This window comes from Sorex araneus, chromosome 1, assembly GCF_027595985.1.
Source record: "Sorex araneus isolate mSorAra2 chromosome 1, mSorAra2.pri, whole genome shotgun sequence".
NCBI classification, from domain to species: Eukaryota; Metazoa; Chordata; class Mammalia; order Eulipotyphla; family Soricidae; genus Sorex; species Sorex araneus.
In genome coordinates this window covers 160,282,583-160,298,919 of record NC_073302.1, presented here as the reverse complement: position 1 = coordinate 160,298,919, position 16,337 = coordinate 160,282,583, and the positions used below count along the sequence as shown (strand labels likewise).

The following is a 16,337-nucleotide window of genomic DNA, read 5'->3' as shown; positions in this document are numbered from 1 at the left end:
TCAACTGCATTTTCTGAGGGATGTGAGCGACTCCCACTGTGAGGACCCTGGCAGACTGGTCCCAGGCAGAGCGCCCCCAGAGTCCCTGCATTTAGCCCCCTCGTGAATGGTGCCAGTGGGTGCCTTCCCCACCAAGCTTGTTTGCACAGGTCTGCACTGAGGAAGCTCTAAGGATCCAAATGTGTGACTGCCAAACCTCACTTCTATTGAGCCTTCTTCAATGCCTGCTTTAAACTAATTTGCAATTACATTTAAATACCGGTATGTGATTTTAAACTCTTTTTGTGGGTGCTGTTGAGAAATCTGTAGGAAGGAACGACGACGGCATTGATCCATTTTCTTTCTTTCTGCTTTTAGGATGATCTAGTCAATTATGAAATGTTTTCCCAAGGATGGGTAAATACTGTTTTTCCAGCTGTTTGGCCTACACTAGCTAGTTTTCTGCCCTTAAGTAAAGTCAAGGTGGAGAGAAGGGTTTTGTACTCCAAAGCTACTCTATGACTCATAAGATTTCACACACTTTCACACACGGAGTCGGAAGAAAGAGTTCTTGGTTTCAAATCAAACTGAACCACAAACACAAGTGAAATTTTTCATTAAGCGCTCAGTGGTCTTTTACAGAAAAGAGACAGAATTCTTCCATTCATGAGTAATGTGTTAAAGGATAAGGAAACAGTATATGTTTTCCTTGGCTTTTAGGGTAATAGAATGAAGCCTGTAAGATGTAACATAATAAAATTAATCTCCATGCGCAGCGTGACTTGTTCGAAGCAAAGTGCCATTCGATTTGGAATATAAAACCACATCCCGGCCAACTACATTCATCTGAAAATCCTTTACAAACGGCTTTCTTTTAAGGTGTTCAGGTAGAAAAAGCAAAATTTAAGTGCGGAGTAGGAAGTTGTATTCCACATTGTTTTCTGCCAAATCATATGTAATCTTACAAACCAGTTTAGAAAACACTGGAAATTAGTAAAACTGGTGAGTCTCTTAACAAGGGCCAAGACCTCTGGGAGGAAAAGGAGGACAGAAACCTTTGTGTTTCTACAGAGGTAATAATGATACATTGCTGCAGAAAAAAAGAATAATGGCTTCAGGCCTGCTATTTGTTACTCCATTTTCCTCTCTGAGGAGTGCCTTCCTGAGTTAAGGGCTATTTCTTGATTGTTTCTATCTTTTGGAAAGCTGCTTTTTCTCACAATACTTTGCTTGACAGACTGATGTGTTTATTTATGGGGGAAAAAAAGGACCTCTGGATTTAAAGTCAAACCCACCACCAATCTGGCTCTTTTCATGAATCAGCTCAAACTGGAGAGCATGTGGGGGGTCTTGAAGCCTTGCCCCACCAACTTGCCAAAGCTTGCCCAAGTTTATCAAAACTGATGAGTGAGTGGGTGTAAGGGTGGGGGAAGCAAATTCGTTTATCTCAAGAAAAACTTTTAAGGACGTTGTTGTTTTGGGATTTTTTTTAAGTAAAACAGACCTTTTAAAAATTTATATTAGATCTATCAAGGGGCACGATTATTTGGTTAGAGCTACAAAATAAGACATTTATAGATCTGTGATTTAGGAACTGAGTTTAAAAATTTTCTGACTAGATTCAAAAAAATGCTGAGGAGAAAACATCTCCTTGCTTTTTCCAAACAGTACAGTAGAGAGGGAGACGGAATCGTAACTCGTTCCCAGAAAGCTGACAAGCTAGAATGTCACAGGGTTCAATATTGGTGCAGAGTAGAGACAGTTGAAGTCGAAGTGCTGAAGAGAACATTTTTCTTAAAAAAAAAAAAATACATCTGAGAGCAAAGTCCGTGCTTTCTGGGTTGTTTGTTTGCTGTTGCTGTTTCCAAATAAACCAAACTTTCTAAACATCTCAAGATGTTTAAAAATAATAATAATAACTGAATTACTATTCTACTAAGTACAGTTCTACTCTATCCTGAGCCTCCTGACAAAGTTCTGAAGGTAAGCGACCCCTCTGAAGGAACAACCTCTGATCCTCTGAAGCCTCTGACTGCCAGCAGTCGGGGGTAAGCATAGAACTCACAGAAGGTGACAAAGAAAAAGGGCCTACTTCGGATCATGGAGAATTGCCCTGATGAGGATTTTTTTCCATGGGCCGCAGGAGGTGGGGGAGGGAGAACAGTGTTACAAAAGAGAGGAGACTCCGAGAGAGGAGAGAGCAAGAGGGTCACTGCTTTAAATCTCTGATCTACAGGCTGATTTTAAACCTTTGGCTGGGGAGTATTATTTTAAAAGTGGTGTGATTAACACAATTTCTAACAGATCCCTAATTGTGCTATTTATGGACACACTATTGTCTGTAGTTTATAAGAGAGTTGTTTAAATAATTCTTCTAAGAAGTTTATGGGCAGATACATGAAAATTATATTTGTATAGGTTATTTTTCTTTAGGATGCAGATTGACAGAATATGTGTCTATCCTGAGGAGGGAAATACTTTCCTCAAAGTTTGTGTAGTCATTGATTTCTTAAAACATCATGGAGAAGCTACCCTGATATAACAAGCCTGTGGTGGCAGAGGTTGACTTTTGTTTCATACTTTTTTCTTCCCAACACTTATTTTAAATAAAGGTTCTTAGAACATCCTGGCATAAAATTAACATCACTTCGAATAAAGGTATCTCTAGTCCTTTGGTCAATAACTTTTTGTACGATGTCTTATCTTTAGCTCTATACTTCTGATCTAATATCATTTTTCCTGTTCACCATAATTGAAAGCTATTCTATTGTGTTTTAATAGTTTTCATCTTGGCTCAAGACTAAATGTAAAAGAATTGCGTGTGTGTGTGTGTGTGTGTGTGTGTGTGTGTGTGTGTGTACACATGGTACTAGGAATACATTTAGTGGAAATTTGCACCCTATGAAGATACCATGCCCCTAGCTTCTACGATACTTAACTTAGACAAATAGAAAGTTTCATGAAGACTAAGGTAAGAGACAGTACAAGGAATAAGGGACATGTCTTGCATGAGGACTACCCCCATTCAATCCTCAGCCCCACAAGGTCCCCAGAGAATAACAAGTTAGGTGTAGCCCTGTAGGTCTCTGAACACTGCCAGGATGGCCCAGATTATCCCCTGGACAACATCACATCCCCCCCACAACCCCGTGCTCATGTGGAACCTCTGGCTGGCCTGGCCAAAAATAGTTGGTGCGCTGACCCCCTGAGCACCTTTAGAGAAGCTCAAAAGAAAAAAAGTGTCACAAAGGAATACAAAGGAATGTTTGAGATTCAGCCAAAACATTAACTGTTTATTTCAATTGTCAAAAGATAATAGAGCTGGTTGAAAAGTGTATGAATATTATCATTCCAAAAACATTTATTAAGCTTCTCTTTTTCCCCCTGTCAACCTCTGTTGCTAAGAAAACGAAGCCCCAAGTGAATCCCTGCTCCATCCCTGTCAGGGAAGGCGTCTGGAGTAGAAGGGGAATGGGCAGGAAGGGCTGCAGAAACACAGAGAGGAGACCTTAGTCACACCCCGTCAGCAAGGCCTTGTTGAAGAAGAAGTCTCTTAGCTCACTAAGTACTTGTAGGTTTATTCAGTGAAATTAGGGCAAGAAACAAGAACTTTCTAAGTGTTAGGTAAGTATCAAGCGTAAGCAGAGGCCCACAGGGGCTATATCATGTATTATTCCGGGAACTGAGTATTCCGAGGTGACAGAGCTTAAAAAGTGGCAGATGGAGTTGGCAGACTCTGTGTGCCAGGCTAATAATTAGAACTTTATATTGAAGGCTGTAGAAAGACATTGAGGAATTTGAAAAAGGGAGGAACAAGAGGTCACAGTGAGGGAGAAGAAGGTCACAGGTACTGAAAAACTGATTTGGGAAAAAAGACTTCAGACTAGTCATTCATTTAACAATTGGTTAAGGAAAGACCTTAAAAGTCAGCTCATAGTATAGAAGCTAGATAAGAAGCATTTGTTTAAGTTTGCTAGCTTTAATGTGTATTTAACTTGGACAGCTTAACTTAGTGTCTTTGAAGGCCTGACTTGGTGACAAGTGAAGTAATTCATTACTGAAGTTGTCAGGATTTCTATTCAAGCACTTGGGGCATTTCACATCAATAGCCAAGTTAAAGAATAACTTGTTAGCAGAAAGCCAAGTGATAAAGTGAATGTGTTCAAATAAAATGACCTTAAGTTAAACTGAAAGGATAAAATGTGAGCCATATTATTCAAGATTATACTTTTGTAAATTTATTCAGAAAGCACCCAATTTAAATGAGAAGGAATATTCTTAAGATATAGCAAAAGCATTTGATATTTTATTAATGAATAGCATCTATGCTCTAACCAAATAATGCAGAATGGATTAAAAGTTGAAGAAGTTCAATTTAAGTAACTTGTCTAGCAAACATCATTAATTTAGTATAAGAATATAAACTGAACTAATATAGCTATAAGGATAATCATCTTAAATATGATACAATCATCTTGCAAGATTATTTGAAGTGAAGCTCGGTTATTTCAATGAACTTACAAACTTAACCTAATACAAAGGAACTTGTTTTTACTGAATAATACTATGAGTAACAAAGGATAATAGTTGACAAAGATCAAGGGTTATTTTTTGTTTTAAAACTACTCTACCTCCCAAGATAGATAAACTCTAGTAAATGCAACCAAAAAATGAGAGGGTGCAAAATCACTCTAAAACATAAACAAAGTCCTTAAAACTGCACACAGTCAAGTTAACATCATTTCCAAGGGTAAGCAGATACTGCTCTTCCTGATGAAGAATTTACTAGTAGGGCTATTTTCAAAAGCAAGACACTTGAAGTAAACAGTAAGACAAAGGGGAACTATATTATTCAAAGGTCTGTGCACATGTGGAACACGTTAAGAGGATGGTGGTTGAGGAGAGAACTACAAACGTGTTAAGACACACCTAGGCTGTTCTGGGAAGGAACGCTAGAGGAACTGGTGGTCAAAAACGCAGGCAAGTGGGCCAGAGATCAGTCAAATGGGAGGGAGATAGAGTGTTGGGCAGATGTTCTTTTCTGGTCCAAAATGTTCAAAGTCAAAGGATACACCTTAGTACACTTTGTTTAACACAAAGAGTGGCTTAAGAAGAAACCAAGGACCTCAGTTTCTTCTACACTGACTCATGTCATTTCTTTGATGAACTTTGCTTGTTTATGGAATGCATTTCCTGCCTTCTCCAAGCTGAAGTTTTACTCTCTCCTTAATAACCCAGAGTATATCAGAGAAATATCAGTTTTTCCTTTGTCACAAAACATAGTGATCACTTATTTAATCAAATTTGAGAGACCAAGCTAGACTACAAGACTGGTTATTTAAAAAAAAGACTTTTCCCAATTCACTAAAAATGAATGGATAATTACTTCTCCCCTTCCCCCCCGCTCCAAAAAATTAGTTGACTTGCTTCAGTGTAATGGAGTGATGACCCCTTCTCACTTAAATGTCACCTGGCAAGAAAGAGAAATGTTAGGTGTCTACAGTCCTCACAGAGGTGTGCAATACACACCAGTATTGCTTCATTAACCAGCCTTATTCAAGACACTGTGAGAAGTAAAAAGCACATATAAAAACCCAGTCCTTTGAAGAGCTAAATTGCTAAAGAAGAGAAAACAGAAAAAACACAGAGTAGCACAGGATGCTAAGAAGAGACACACAGATTCAACTCTTCAGAACCAATCGGAAGCTGCCGTGGCGTGGCCCAGTCAGATCAGTACTTAACCAATGGCAGAATTTGCATCTACTATACCTAGCCAAGTGCAGCTAGTCCTGGCTCAGAGCCTGAACATACAGGCACCCAGCCAACAGGTACACTTTAAGATAAACCCTCGTCTGGGTGTGCAAGATACATCTAAGTCCTGCCAGAGATGCCACCTGAGTCCCTGGCATTCTGGCTTCTATATCAGAGTGGGGAACTCACACAGATCTGCAGTGTTCATGGAATATTTTTGTGGAAAATTTGTGGAAAAATATTTAATAGTGAGCATCCAGGAAACCCAGTTTATCGTATAGGAGTGAAATAGATATTTGACAAGGAAGAATTCATTTGTCTTTGATGTATAATTGTGTATAAACGTCTACATAAATGAAAAATGGTAACAAAACTATTTTAAAGGTTTAGTTGTCCACAATAATTAGAAAATATTCTTTCTAAGAAGAAGACCTGTGACTCTGGAGACCAGCCTGATGGTTCAAGTACAACCTGACCACTCCACGGCATTGTGACTCTGTGTAAACAACTCAGATTAGCCTACTTTCTCTGTCCTCTGCAAAACACAGAAAGAGTCTCTGAAAGTTGTTGTATGGGATTAAACAAATGCAAAGTGCTTTAGCATAGCACAGGGATGAACTGAGAAGGATGTTCAGAAGATCCAAGAAACTTTCCTAGAAAGAATAAACTTCCAAAAGCAGAGATTATTTTGGCATCATTTCTGGGATGAGCTTTACACTTTGCCAAACTCATTAATTCCCCAAAGTGGCAGCTAGTGGGAGAAATTTAAGCACCAAAGTAACTCATAAAAAAGAGACCCAAAGATTAATTTCAATTTTTACTCTTGTTTAATTCAATTTAGAATTTAATTTACACTTCAGGTCTAGCTCAGTGTATCCCAAATTTGGCTGTATTTTAGAATCACCTGGGAGACATTTAGAGCTTCTCCTTTAATGAATCTGGCCTGAGGCCTGGGCAGTTAATGGCACCCCTCAGTTGATTCTAATAAGCAACCAGCATCTAGAAGCACCAATATAGCCAATTCCTAATGAATTAGACGCATGTATTTATTTGTAGTGACTCAAAACAGCTTCATCTGGTCCTGAGAGTTTCCTGAAGAAATTTATTCCAGCCTATTCAAGGAGATAGCCAGTATTTGGTAAGAAAGTAGACAAAGCTAAAGAAAAATGATTGAAGTGATCAGAAGTTTTAAAGAACAGAAAATCACAAAATGATAATTCATCAGTTTTTCTTAAGGTGAAAGAAAAATGTGCTATTTTGCTTGGATAAAATGAGGTACGTTTGGGCCAGGTTCAATGGGTAGAGTTATGCAGCATACATCCAACCCTCATTCCATTCCCCAAAGCAAATCCAGCTGCATGCCCAGAGGCCCTGAGCATCAAGGGTATGTGCTGTCGACCGCCTGCAGCACTATCCAGGTATTCCTGGAACTACAGGGCCTGAGTAGAACCGCGTCCTCTGTCCCTTGCTTTGAACTGTCAGTAATCTCCTGGGACATCCTGAGCACTTTGTGGGAGCAATTCCCCCACAAAAGGGTGATGCCATACAGCAGATTTCCAGTGCAATTATGTAAGAAGGAAAGGTAATTTTTAAGGCCTGTTCTCTTTCATTTATTCTTTTTTTCTTTGTGCTTAGAAGGAATAACAAAGGTAACTACCTGAAAAATAGACCTAAGGCAATTCTGATTGATCAAGCAATTTTCTTTGTTAAGTGTAAATCTGATGAACTCTGTATTACAATAACTGTCGTGACTCCCTAGATGGATCAGTTTGAACAGAAGTCTCTGCTAGTGCCTCTCTCAGAAGTGACCCTGAGCAAGTCATTTACCTTGTCTCCAGTCTGACATACACTGTGCTACATACAATCACTGCACAGTACCAAGTTCTTAGAATTTGTGTCATTTTTATTTATCATTAGCAACTTACCAGTGAGCTGCCATCAGTCCAACGGAAATCATGTTCAAACATCTTGTCATTGAGGCCTATCCACTGGTAATCATGGCCCAAGCCTAAGAAAGGGAAACAACACAGATATTTTATTAACTTTCCCACTCATGGATGACATGCATCAAAGCAAACTTTTTTTTTTCAAAGTGAATCAGGCATTCTTTCCTGGATAGTATTTTGTTACATTGCCTGTAAAAAGCTTCATGATTTATCTGTCTTTTCCCAAAGAGCTTTGAAATAAAAAGCTAGCTTGCAAGTTTTATGAAGCATCCTCAGACATAATTACTTCAAATATTTTTATTTTAATTATTTTTATGCTTGGACTGGAGCGATAGCACAATGGATAGGGTGTTTGCCCTGCACTCGGCCAACTCAGGTTCGATTCCTCTGTCCCTGTCCCTCTCAGAGAGCCCGGCAAGCTACCGAGAGTATTCCGCCCGTACAGGAGAGTCTGGCAAGTTACCCGTGGTGCATCCGATATGCCAAAAACAGTAACAACAAGCCTCACAAAGGAGATGTTACTGGTGCCGCTTGAGCAAATCAATGAACAATGGAACTATAGTGCTACAGTGCTACAGTGCATTTTTATGCTTACTTATCTAATGATAAGATCTATTTTTCTATATTATGCCATTAACAATCCAATAACCCACCCAATAAACTGTGACAGATCATATCCCTGTGAGTCTCACAGTGGAAGTCACATATTTCTTCTGTTATACAGTGAACCAGTGTTTTACCAAATCACCCTCAAAAACAATTTCTTATAATATGAGTCATAATTTTTAACAGAAAGGTTAAATGAACCATTTACAGATTGCAAACTAACAAGTCAAATTCCTAAGATAGCAGGCATCATGAGAACATAATTAATAGAACATCAAGCTATGTATTATGAGCAAAGGCTTTCTCCATGCTTGCTACAAAAGAAGAGCCAGCTGCCTTTTGCTATAATGTGCTTTGAGGAGTTACATTAAAAGTTTGAATATTAGTATGGGGGAAGCATGAGCACAAAGATGTATGGATCTGTAACTGTACCCTCACGATGACTCTCTAATTAAAAATAAACTAATAAAAAAAATTAAAAAAAATGTTTGAATATTAAAGGGCCTGAGCAAAGTGCAGCGGGTTGGGAGTTTGCATTGCACAGCACCCTGTGTTGCCCTGAGCAAGCCAGAAGTAATCTCTAGGAGCAGAGGTAGAGTAAGCCCTGAACACCATGGGGTATGGCAAAAAAAGGTCCAATATTAAGTTGCATTAGTTTTCAGTCTCCATTGATTCATTTGAAGCCTGATTTCTCTAGTCTAAAATAGTGTGTGGGGGGATAGGGGTGGTGGTGGGGGTTTCTCTAAATCTATAACAGCATACTGGAATATGCTGGCAGAGCCTGGTTAGCTACCTGTGTCACATTCAACATGCCAAAACCAGTAACAACAAGTCTCATAATGGAGACGTTACTGGTGCCTGCTCAAGCAAATCAATGAAGAACGGGATGACAGTGCGACAATGCTATAATGGAATAATTCAAGAAGTGCCATAGTAGTATGGAGTGCATTTTCTATATGTTCATGTAAAGAAAGGAGATTTTTAGGAGGGCACTACAGGATTTTCGTTTTTTCTGAAAAAGTGTCAGAAAATGAAAAAATGTAAACCTCTGGTCTGAAGATTATAAGAAACCTGGATAAGAACCAATTACATTCACAGTATAACATGGAGGTGTTATTAATAACATGTCTTTAATTAGTGTCCGAAAAATTAAAAATAATTTCCTTAACTTGAAACAACTTATTCCCATACTCAAATAGAGACCACAAAGGTAACCAGGATAATTATTCTGGACAATGATAAATGATAAACAGGACTGGAGCTATAGCACAGCGTGGTGTAGGGCATTTGCATTGCATGTTGATTCCTCCATCCCTCTCGGGAAGCCCAGCAAGCTACCGAGAATATCCTGCCTGCATGGCAGAGCCCGGCAAGCTATCCATGGCATATTTTCGATATGCCAAAAACAGTAACAACGAGTCTCACAATGGAGATGTTACTGGTGCCCGTTCAAACAAATTGATGAACAACGGGATGACAATGCTACGGTGCTACAGCAATGATAAATAGGCATTTATCAGTTCCAAAAAATGTCGACTAATATGTTTCTATCAGAAACTACAGCACACTCCTCTCTAATTATAGCTGCCCACCCAAGCAATGTTCCTAGGTCATAGTTGAATGTTTCCCAAGGCAGGGAAAGAACTCAGAAGATTCCAAGTTGTTCAGAGAGAAGGAAGGTAGTAAGATTAATGACAACTGAAAAAGCTGCTTCTTTTCCTTAGAAACGAGAAAGCTGAGACTGCGGTAAGAAGGAAGGGAATTTCAGGAAACTGTGTAGAGTTGGCACATACGATTCACAAACAGTTGTTCCTCGTGAGACAGAATGCTGGTGAGATGGGCGCCCTGCAGACGGCATTCCCTTTCAGCTGCATCCCACGTGCGTCGATGCGCGAAGTATTTGTAGCACTGCCCTTGAAATTTGTGCCAGCCATAGTCACAAGTCTCAGTGTCTGTGAAGAAACAAGGGATTTATTAAATTCACCTTCATCATCCAAGCTTGACCTGTACAGTCATTAATTTATTAATAAAAGACCAAGCCAATGTCTTAAGTAACAGATTCATGCAATATGGACCCAGTTGACAAGGAAATTATCATAAAAAGACCCCGTCCCACTGATTCCTGTGACACATGAAGGGGGCAGTGGCTTTTTGTAATTTCCTTGATTGAAGCCAATTTCAACAGAAGGGAAAACTTCTGTCTCCTTCTGGTAGAGGAGAGAGCCAAAGCCGTAGGCTGCAGTGTCTGTCCAGCCACGCAGGCAAATTCCTGACCAACACAACTTTCCTAAAGAGAATCATTCAAATGATAAGATAAGAATGCTGGCTAACAGGAATATGAGTGCTTTGTTTGCACAGGGACTTCAAAGGCCAGTTGTTTCCTACTTCCCAGGGAGATAGCTGGGTGGCCACAGGTTCTTGTCAGAGGAGATTTACAAAAGGAAATGTAGGCAGCTTCTGGAAAGTAGCCAAGACTGTGCTCTTGTACCCAAAGGAGTGGGAATAAGGTAACTCCCAATGCAGATGCTCTAGAATTTTAAGTTTATTAAGAATGAAATACCTGAAGTTCTTTAACATCCCTTACTCGTCAATCTATATGCATATATGACTACATGTACCTGTATAGCGATACGTTTTTTCTCTCTTTCACAACACACACGTTATAACTATCCTGATGTGATGAAAATTCTTTTCAAGAATATCTAAACATCCACAATTCCTCTATTATTGTCACTTTTTAATATTTTAACAGGACAAAAGCTTGCTTGTAACACCCATTGGTATTCCCACTGGTAATCTTCACTCAGACTCACAGATTCAAATGTGGGATTTAATTACATGTTTCAAATAATGGTCAATAGGAATAATTTTGATATTCACAAAATCTATCTCAAAACATGACTTGAAAGAAGTACATATAAAAGCTGAAAGTTTGCCAAGTTTATCAATTTTAGGTCACCCAAAACTTACTGATTACCTAACAATCATCCCTAATTCTACAAGGGGTGGGTAGATGAAGGAAGAAAATTGTCCCGAACAAATAAACACTTGTTTACCTGATGGTCAAACTGAAAATAAAACTGTCTCTTTTTATATAATTTTGAGGAAATATATGAGAAAAAAGTTTTCTCTGGCATCAGTGACTTCGATCATAGTCCCACAGCAGATGTAGCTTATCTCTGGAAGCAGTTTTATTTCAGTTTAGTCTATCAGGCCTGTTGTTTAGTTACTGCCAGCTGACTAATTGGTTTAAATAAGGCGCACTGGAAGTTTGGAGTTTCACTAAAGTGTTGTTTGGAGATCACCAAATCTCATAGGAAATGACCCAAGACACAGCTAGATGATTTGGTATGAAAGTAGCTTTCAGTGGTGCAGGGAAATACTTAAAGGGCTGGAGTGCATGACTGGCAGGCAGGAGTTTGATTTCTAGTATCAGGTGTACCTCCAGCACCTTTGGGGTGTCGCCAGTGGCTGCCAAGCACCGCTGAGTCCTGAACGAGTGGCGCAGTGTCAGTAGGCCAGTGCGTGGGGCTATGAGGCCTGTGTAGCCATGCTATGACTGGGAGTGGTGATAAGGCTCCCTGAGCATTGCTTGGAAAGCCAAAACAGAAAAGCACTTTGTGAATGAATTCACTCTAAAAAGAGTGAATCATATTTTAGTCACTTGGATGTAGCGATTTTCCTTTTGGGGAGCTCAGATGGAAGGACTTAGAGGTAATATGGGAGAAGGAGGATAGGAACAGATCTTCATATATGAAGGTTCTGGTTTATAGGGGAGGAAAATTAAGAACGTTTTTATTACACCCACTGCCAAATTCAAATATAATACTGTGTTAGCAAATCTCTCCTTCACCTTGAATATAATCATTTACTTTGAAACACCCAATTTAAGATTCCAGAGGCATCCTGAGTATTGAATAATATATTAGGGGGAAAAAATTCTCATACAATCTGTTTCATCTGATGTAAACCCAAATGCTTCTGGTCTCATTTGCTGTCTTATTTTCTATTTAAAAAGATTATCGTTAGGTTTTTCCCTCTTAGATGCATAAAATTGAAGTTAAATTCAAAGATGTTGAATCTAAAAATGAAATGTATGTGCCTGACTACATACAGACTTGCTGCAGTGCCTTTCTCAGCAAGTAGGTGCTTATTCAAGTACAGGTCTAAAATGCAAGATGAGAGTTTCTGCCAAAACTAAATAGGGACAATTTATCATCTGTACTATCTAAACCATCTCTTCTCAACAATTAGATGTGTAAATAACACAGAGTGATGTTTTAACTTTGAGAAAGCAAAACATCCATCTGGCTCACTTTAATTTTTAGTATTCATAAATCCCATAAATGTACAATGAAAGAATGGGTCAAGCCACATCTTTGAGGATGCTGTGCAGATAGGAGGTATCAGAATTCTGATTTTTTAATCTTACCTAAAAAGAATATGCCACACTTTTTTTTTAACTTGTGAATCACCATGAGGGTACAGTTACAGATTTACATATTTTCATGCTTGTGTGCCACACATTTTTAAAAAGTGGCTTTCGGAGGTAGCGGGGCCGAGTGGTCTAAAAAGTGGCTTTCTGGATAACACTCTTTAACAATCATCTGATGTATAGAAATAGACCTAATGCTTTAAGATTTCCAAGGTGCACAAGTTATATTACAAAACCCACAGAGCGAGTTTTGCCTGTGTGGAAAACAAGGGGTGTGCGGGGAAATACATGTCCGATTTATGATCTCAGAAGCTGACGCTATAGATGAAACAGTGCCACTCATCAAAGTGAAGAGAAAGTAAAGTGAAATTTATCAGCTACACAGGCAGGGTGGGGGGCTGGGGGGTAGGGGAGTGGAGGGGAGTGTAGTTCTTGGTGGTGGAATATGTGCACTGGTGAAGGGATGGGTGTTTGAGCATTATGTAACTGAGACTTGAGCTTGAAAGCTTTGTAACTTTTCACATGGTGATTCAATTAAAAAAATAAATTAAAACTATAAAATAAAAAATATCAAACTTTTTTCTTATGCTACATAGGTAATGTTTCCAACACCTACAACATGATTGTCACTGTCACTGTCACCCTGTTGCTCATCGATTTGCTCAAGCAGACACCAGTAACGTCTCCATTGTGAGACTTATTGTTACTGTTTTTAGCATATAGAATACGGCTCTGCCGTTAGGGTGAGATGCTCTGGATAGCTTGCCAAGCTCTTCAAGAGGGGCAGAGGAATCGAACCTGGGTTGGCCGAGTGCAAGGCAAACACCCTACCCGCTGTGCTATCGCTCCAGCCCACACGATTATCAAGCTTTAAGAAACTGTCAACGCTTATAGGCATTTATCTCTGAAAAGCTTCGGATGGGACCACTCTGTGTGTTCCAAACTGCCTCATCTCTGTCCGACAATCCCCTTTTGGATTTTACAGATTATTGTTCCAAGGAAAATGTGTATCCTTCCTCAGAGTTACTGGGAATTGCGAAGTTACTAATGCGACTAGAGAAAAGGTCAGCTGAAGAAACAGTGACAGTCATCACCAAAAATTGGATGGAAAAACTGTTTAGACAACAGCGCTGCTGTTAATGAAGAAAACATTTGTTCTTAGGCAACCTGAAAGGAGGAGAAAAAATATTTCTGTGTCCTGGCAATAAATAACAGGCACACAGCTGCATCTGCTAATCAGACTGGAGGAATTGTTCAGGCCAAGTAACATGGGTAAAAGTTAAACTTGCTTTACAATTTTTTTTAATGGGGAGAGGAGAATGGGATCATTAAATTACAGGGCACCAGAAATGAAAGAAAAACAAACTTTATTTAGTGATTTTTGGGGAGGATTAGAAAACTCAAATTTTATTTGCTAGAATTCCACTGACTTTGTAATGTTTTGCTGTTGCTGTTGGTTTTACTCTTATTCTTTTTCAAATTAGTTAGGGGAACCTCAAAAAAAAATGGTGCTCAGATAATCCTTGGTCTGCTTCCAATGGTACTTTGCTAGGAGTTCATTGCTGGAGCCCAAAGATGTGATGCTATGAGGATTCTGCAGGTGCTAGGGATCCCCAAGTTTGCCCTCTTCTACCCCCCACCCTGCACACTGCCCCCCACCCCCCACCTCCCATGTGCTCTGGGGCCTCCAGGGCTATATCCAGTAAAGTTCAGGAACAATATGGTATCACAGATCCAACTGGGACTCTGTTTATGAAAAGCATGTGGACCTAATTTTTGTCTTATGTCCCAACCCAGCTTTCTAGATTTGTTTTTTAATTAATTATTTTTTCCATGTAAAATATGTCTTATTGTTCCTTAAAAGGTCTGGGGTTTGGTTTTCAATCAGGCTGCACACCTTTCATCAGTCTGACACCTCTCCCCATGTCAAACTGGCTTCAGCTAGCAATACTTCATTGTATCCGAAAGAAAAAAAACTTTAATTTTGAGGAAAAATCCAATTCTAAGAATAATTATTAACAACAGTCTGCAATTTAAAACAAAACAAGGGCTAATGGTTCATGTTGCTTTATACAACCTTCCCATACAGAACCAGGAATGTAATTTTCCTAACTCAGACAGGCACTGATATTGGTGGATGCTATGTGCAGATGCAAACACACAAGACACAAACACACGCAGACACACACCCTCACTCCCTTCCAGTGAACAACAATAATCAGTGTTTGTCAAGGAAAAGGTTTGTTATGGAACTGATCAAAACCCTTGGAGTCAATGGTCTAACTGACCTTAGATGTGCTGTTTTAATCTTTGCGTCTATGTTAATGGAATCTATTGTCATGTTCTAAAATAAAGAACTTTGGATGGTAGCATCATTTTTTACTTTAAAACCTAGAAACAATTTCAAAAAGCCAGGCCAGGGTGGGGGCCATACCAGCTCATCACTAAAGATGCGTCTAGGCAGAACATTAGTACACTTTCTATGCCTTGTAGAATTGTGTGCTGTAGCATTATTCTGATTTTCTAATAATGTAAGAGAATGCTGGTAGTTAAAAATTTTTGTTAGGTCTTATATTTTGACTTTTCAGTAGCATTCAGAGATGTAGCAGCAAAGACTATTTTGGACTTGAGAAATGCTGTGATGGGTATTTTCCAAACTGCCCCTATATGTACAGCTCAGTCTAACCACTGATTGCCTTGTTATTTTCATACTAGGTTCTATATGAGACCTTAAAAAGAAAATCACTGGTTCAAAACCAACAATGCCTAGTGAGTATGTGTCCACAGGCCATTACAGGGTAGAGCGAATCAGAGCAACCTGGCAGGCAGAGGGACTGCCTTTCTATGAAGTGGTATAATATCCTTGCAGATATTCTTTGCTGGGGTCAATCTTGCAAAGCTGTTTTTCCTGCTCCTTGCTGGATGGCAGTTGTGAATAGGTCATATTGACTAAGCAGGTTAAATGATGTCATCAGGGGTCTTGCATTCTTCATTTACCTATTATAGAATGCTCTGATTTGAATAAAGGCTTGTTCTGCTGGATTTAGTATGCAGAGCCATAAACTTTCCATTTAGTTAGGATCAGGTAGGCTAGTAAGAATTGGACCAGGACCTTGTCTCACACTGATGATACCTCAGACAATGGCTGGCTTTGTGAACTGCCTATTTCCTATGCTGGAGTAGTTTTGATTTTTAACTAAATAATGCCTGTAGATTCTCTTCTCCCTCATCCCAGAAAACAAAATTAATTTATTTTTATAAATTGAATCACATTGAGATACATAGTTATAATTTTTACTATTTTTTTTAAGAGTGGGAACAAGTAATTGGCTCCAAAGTCCCTTACAAGGGCCTGTTAACACTGAATTCATCAGATGAACATATTACATCATAAGCTTATTTTTGAGATTTCTAAAAAATGAGTGTGAAGATAATAAGAAAAACCTGGATATTTAAAGATCACCTAGGGACCAGAGAGGTAGCACAGCAGGTAAGGAGCTTACCTTGCACATGCCCAATGGGATTCAATCCCTGCCACCGCATAAGGTCCTCCTGAACACTACCAGGGGTGATCCCTAATGCAGAGCCAGGAGCAAGCACTAACTGCTGGTGTGGCCCCA

The 16,337-nt window shown here is 39.3% G+C and overlaps 1 protein-coding gene across 1 annotated transcript in view; it reads right to left on the bottom strand.

The window, feature by feature from the left end:
- Positions 1-16,337, bottom strand: part of VCAN (versican) — a 119,381-nt gene that overhangs the window by 17,654 nt on the left and 85,390 nt on the right. The window contains exons 11-12 of the mRNA XM_055123646.1: positions 10,076-10,234; positions 7,656-7,738 (exon numbers count right to left, since the gene is read on the bottom strand). Coding sequence (XP_054979621.1) covers positions 7,656-7,738; positions 10,076-10,234 — 242 coding nt within the window. The remainder of the gene's footprint in view (positions 1-7,655; positions 7,739-10,075; positions 10,235-16,337) is intronic.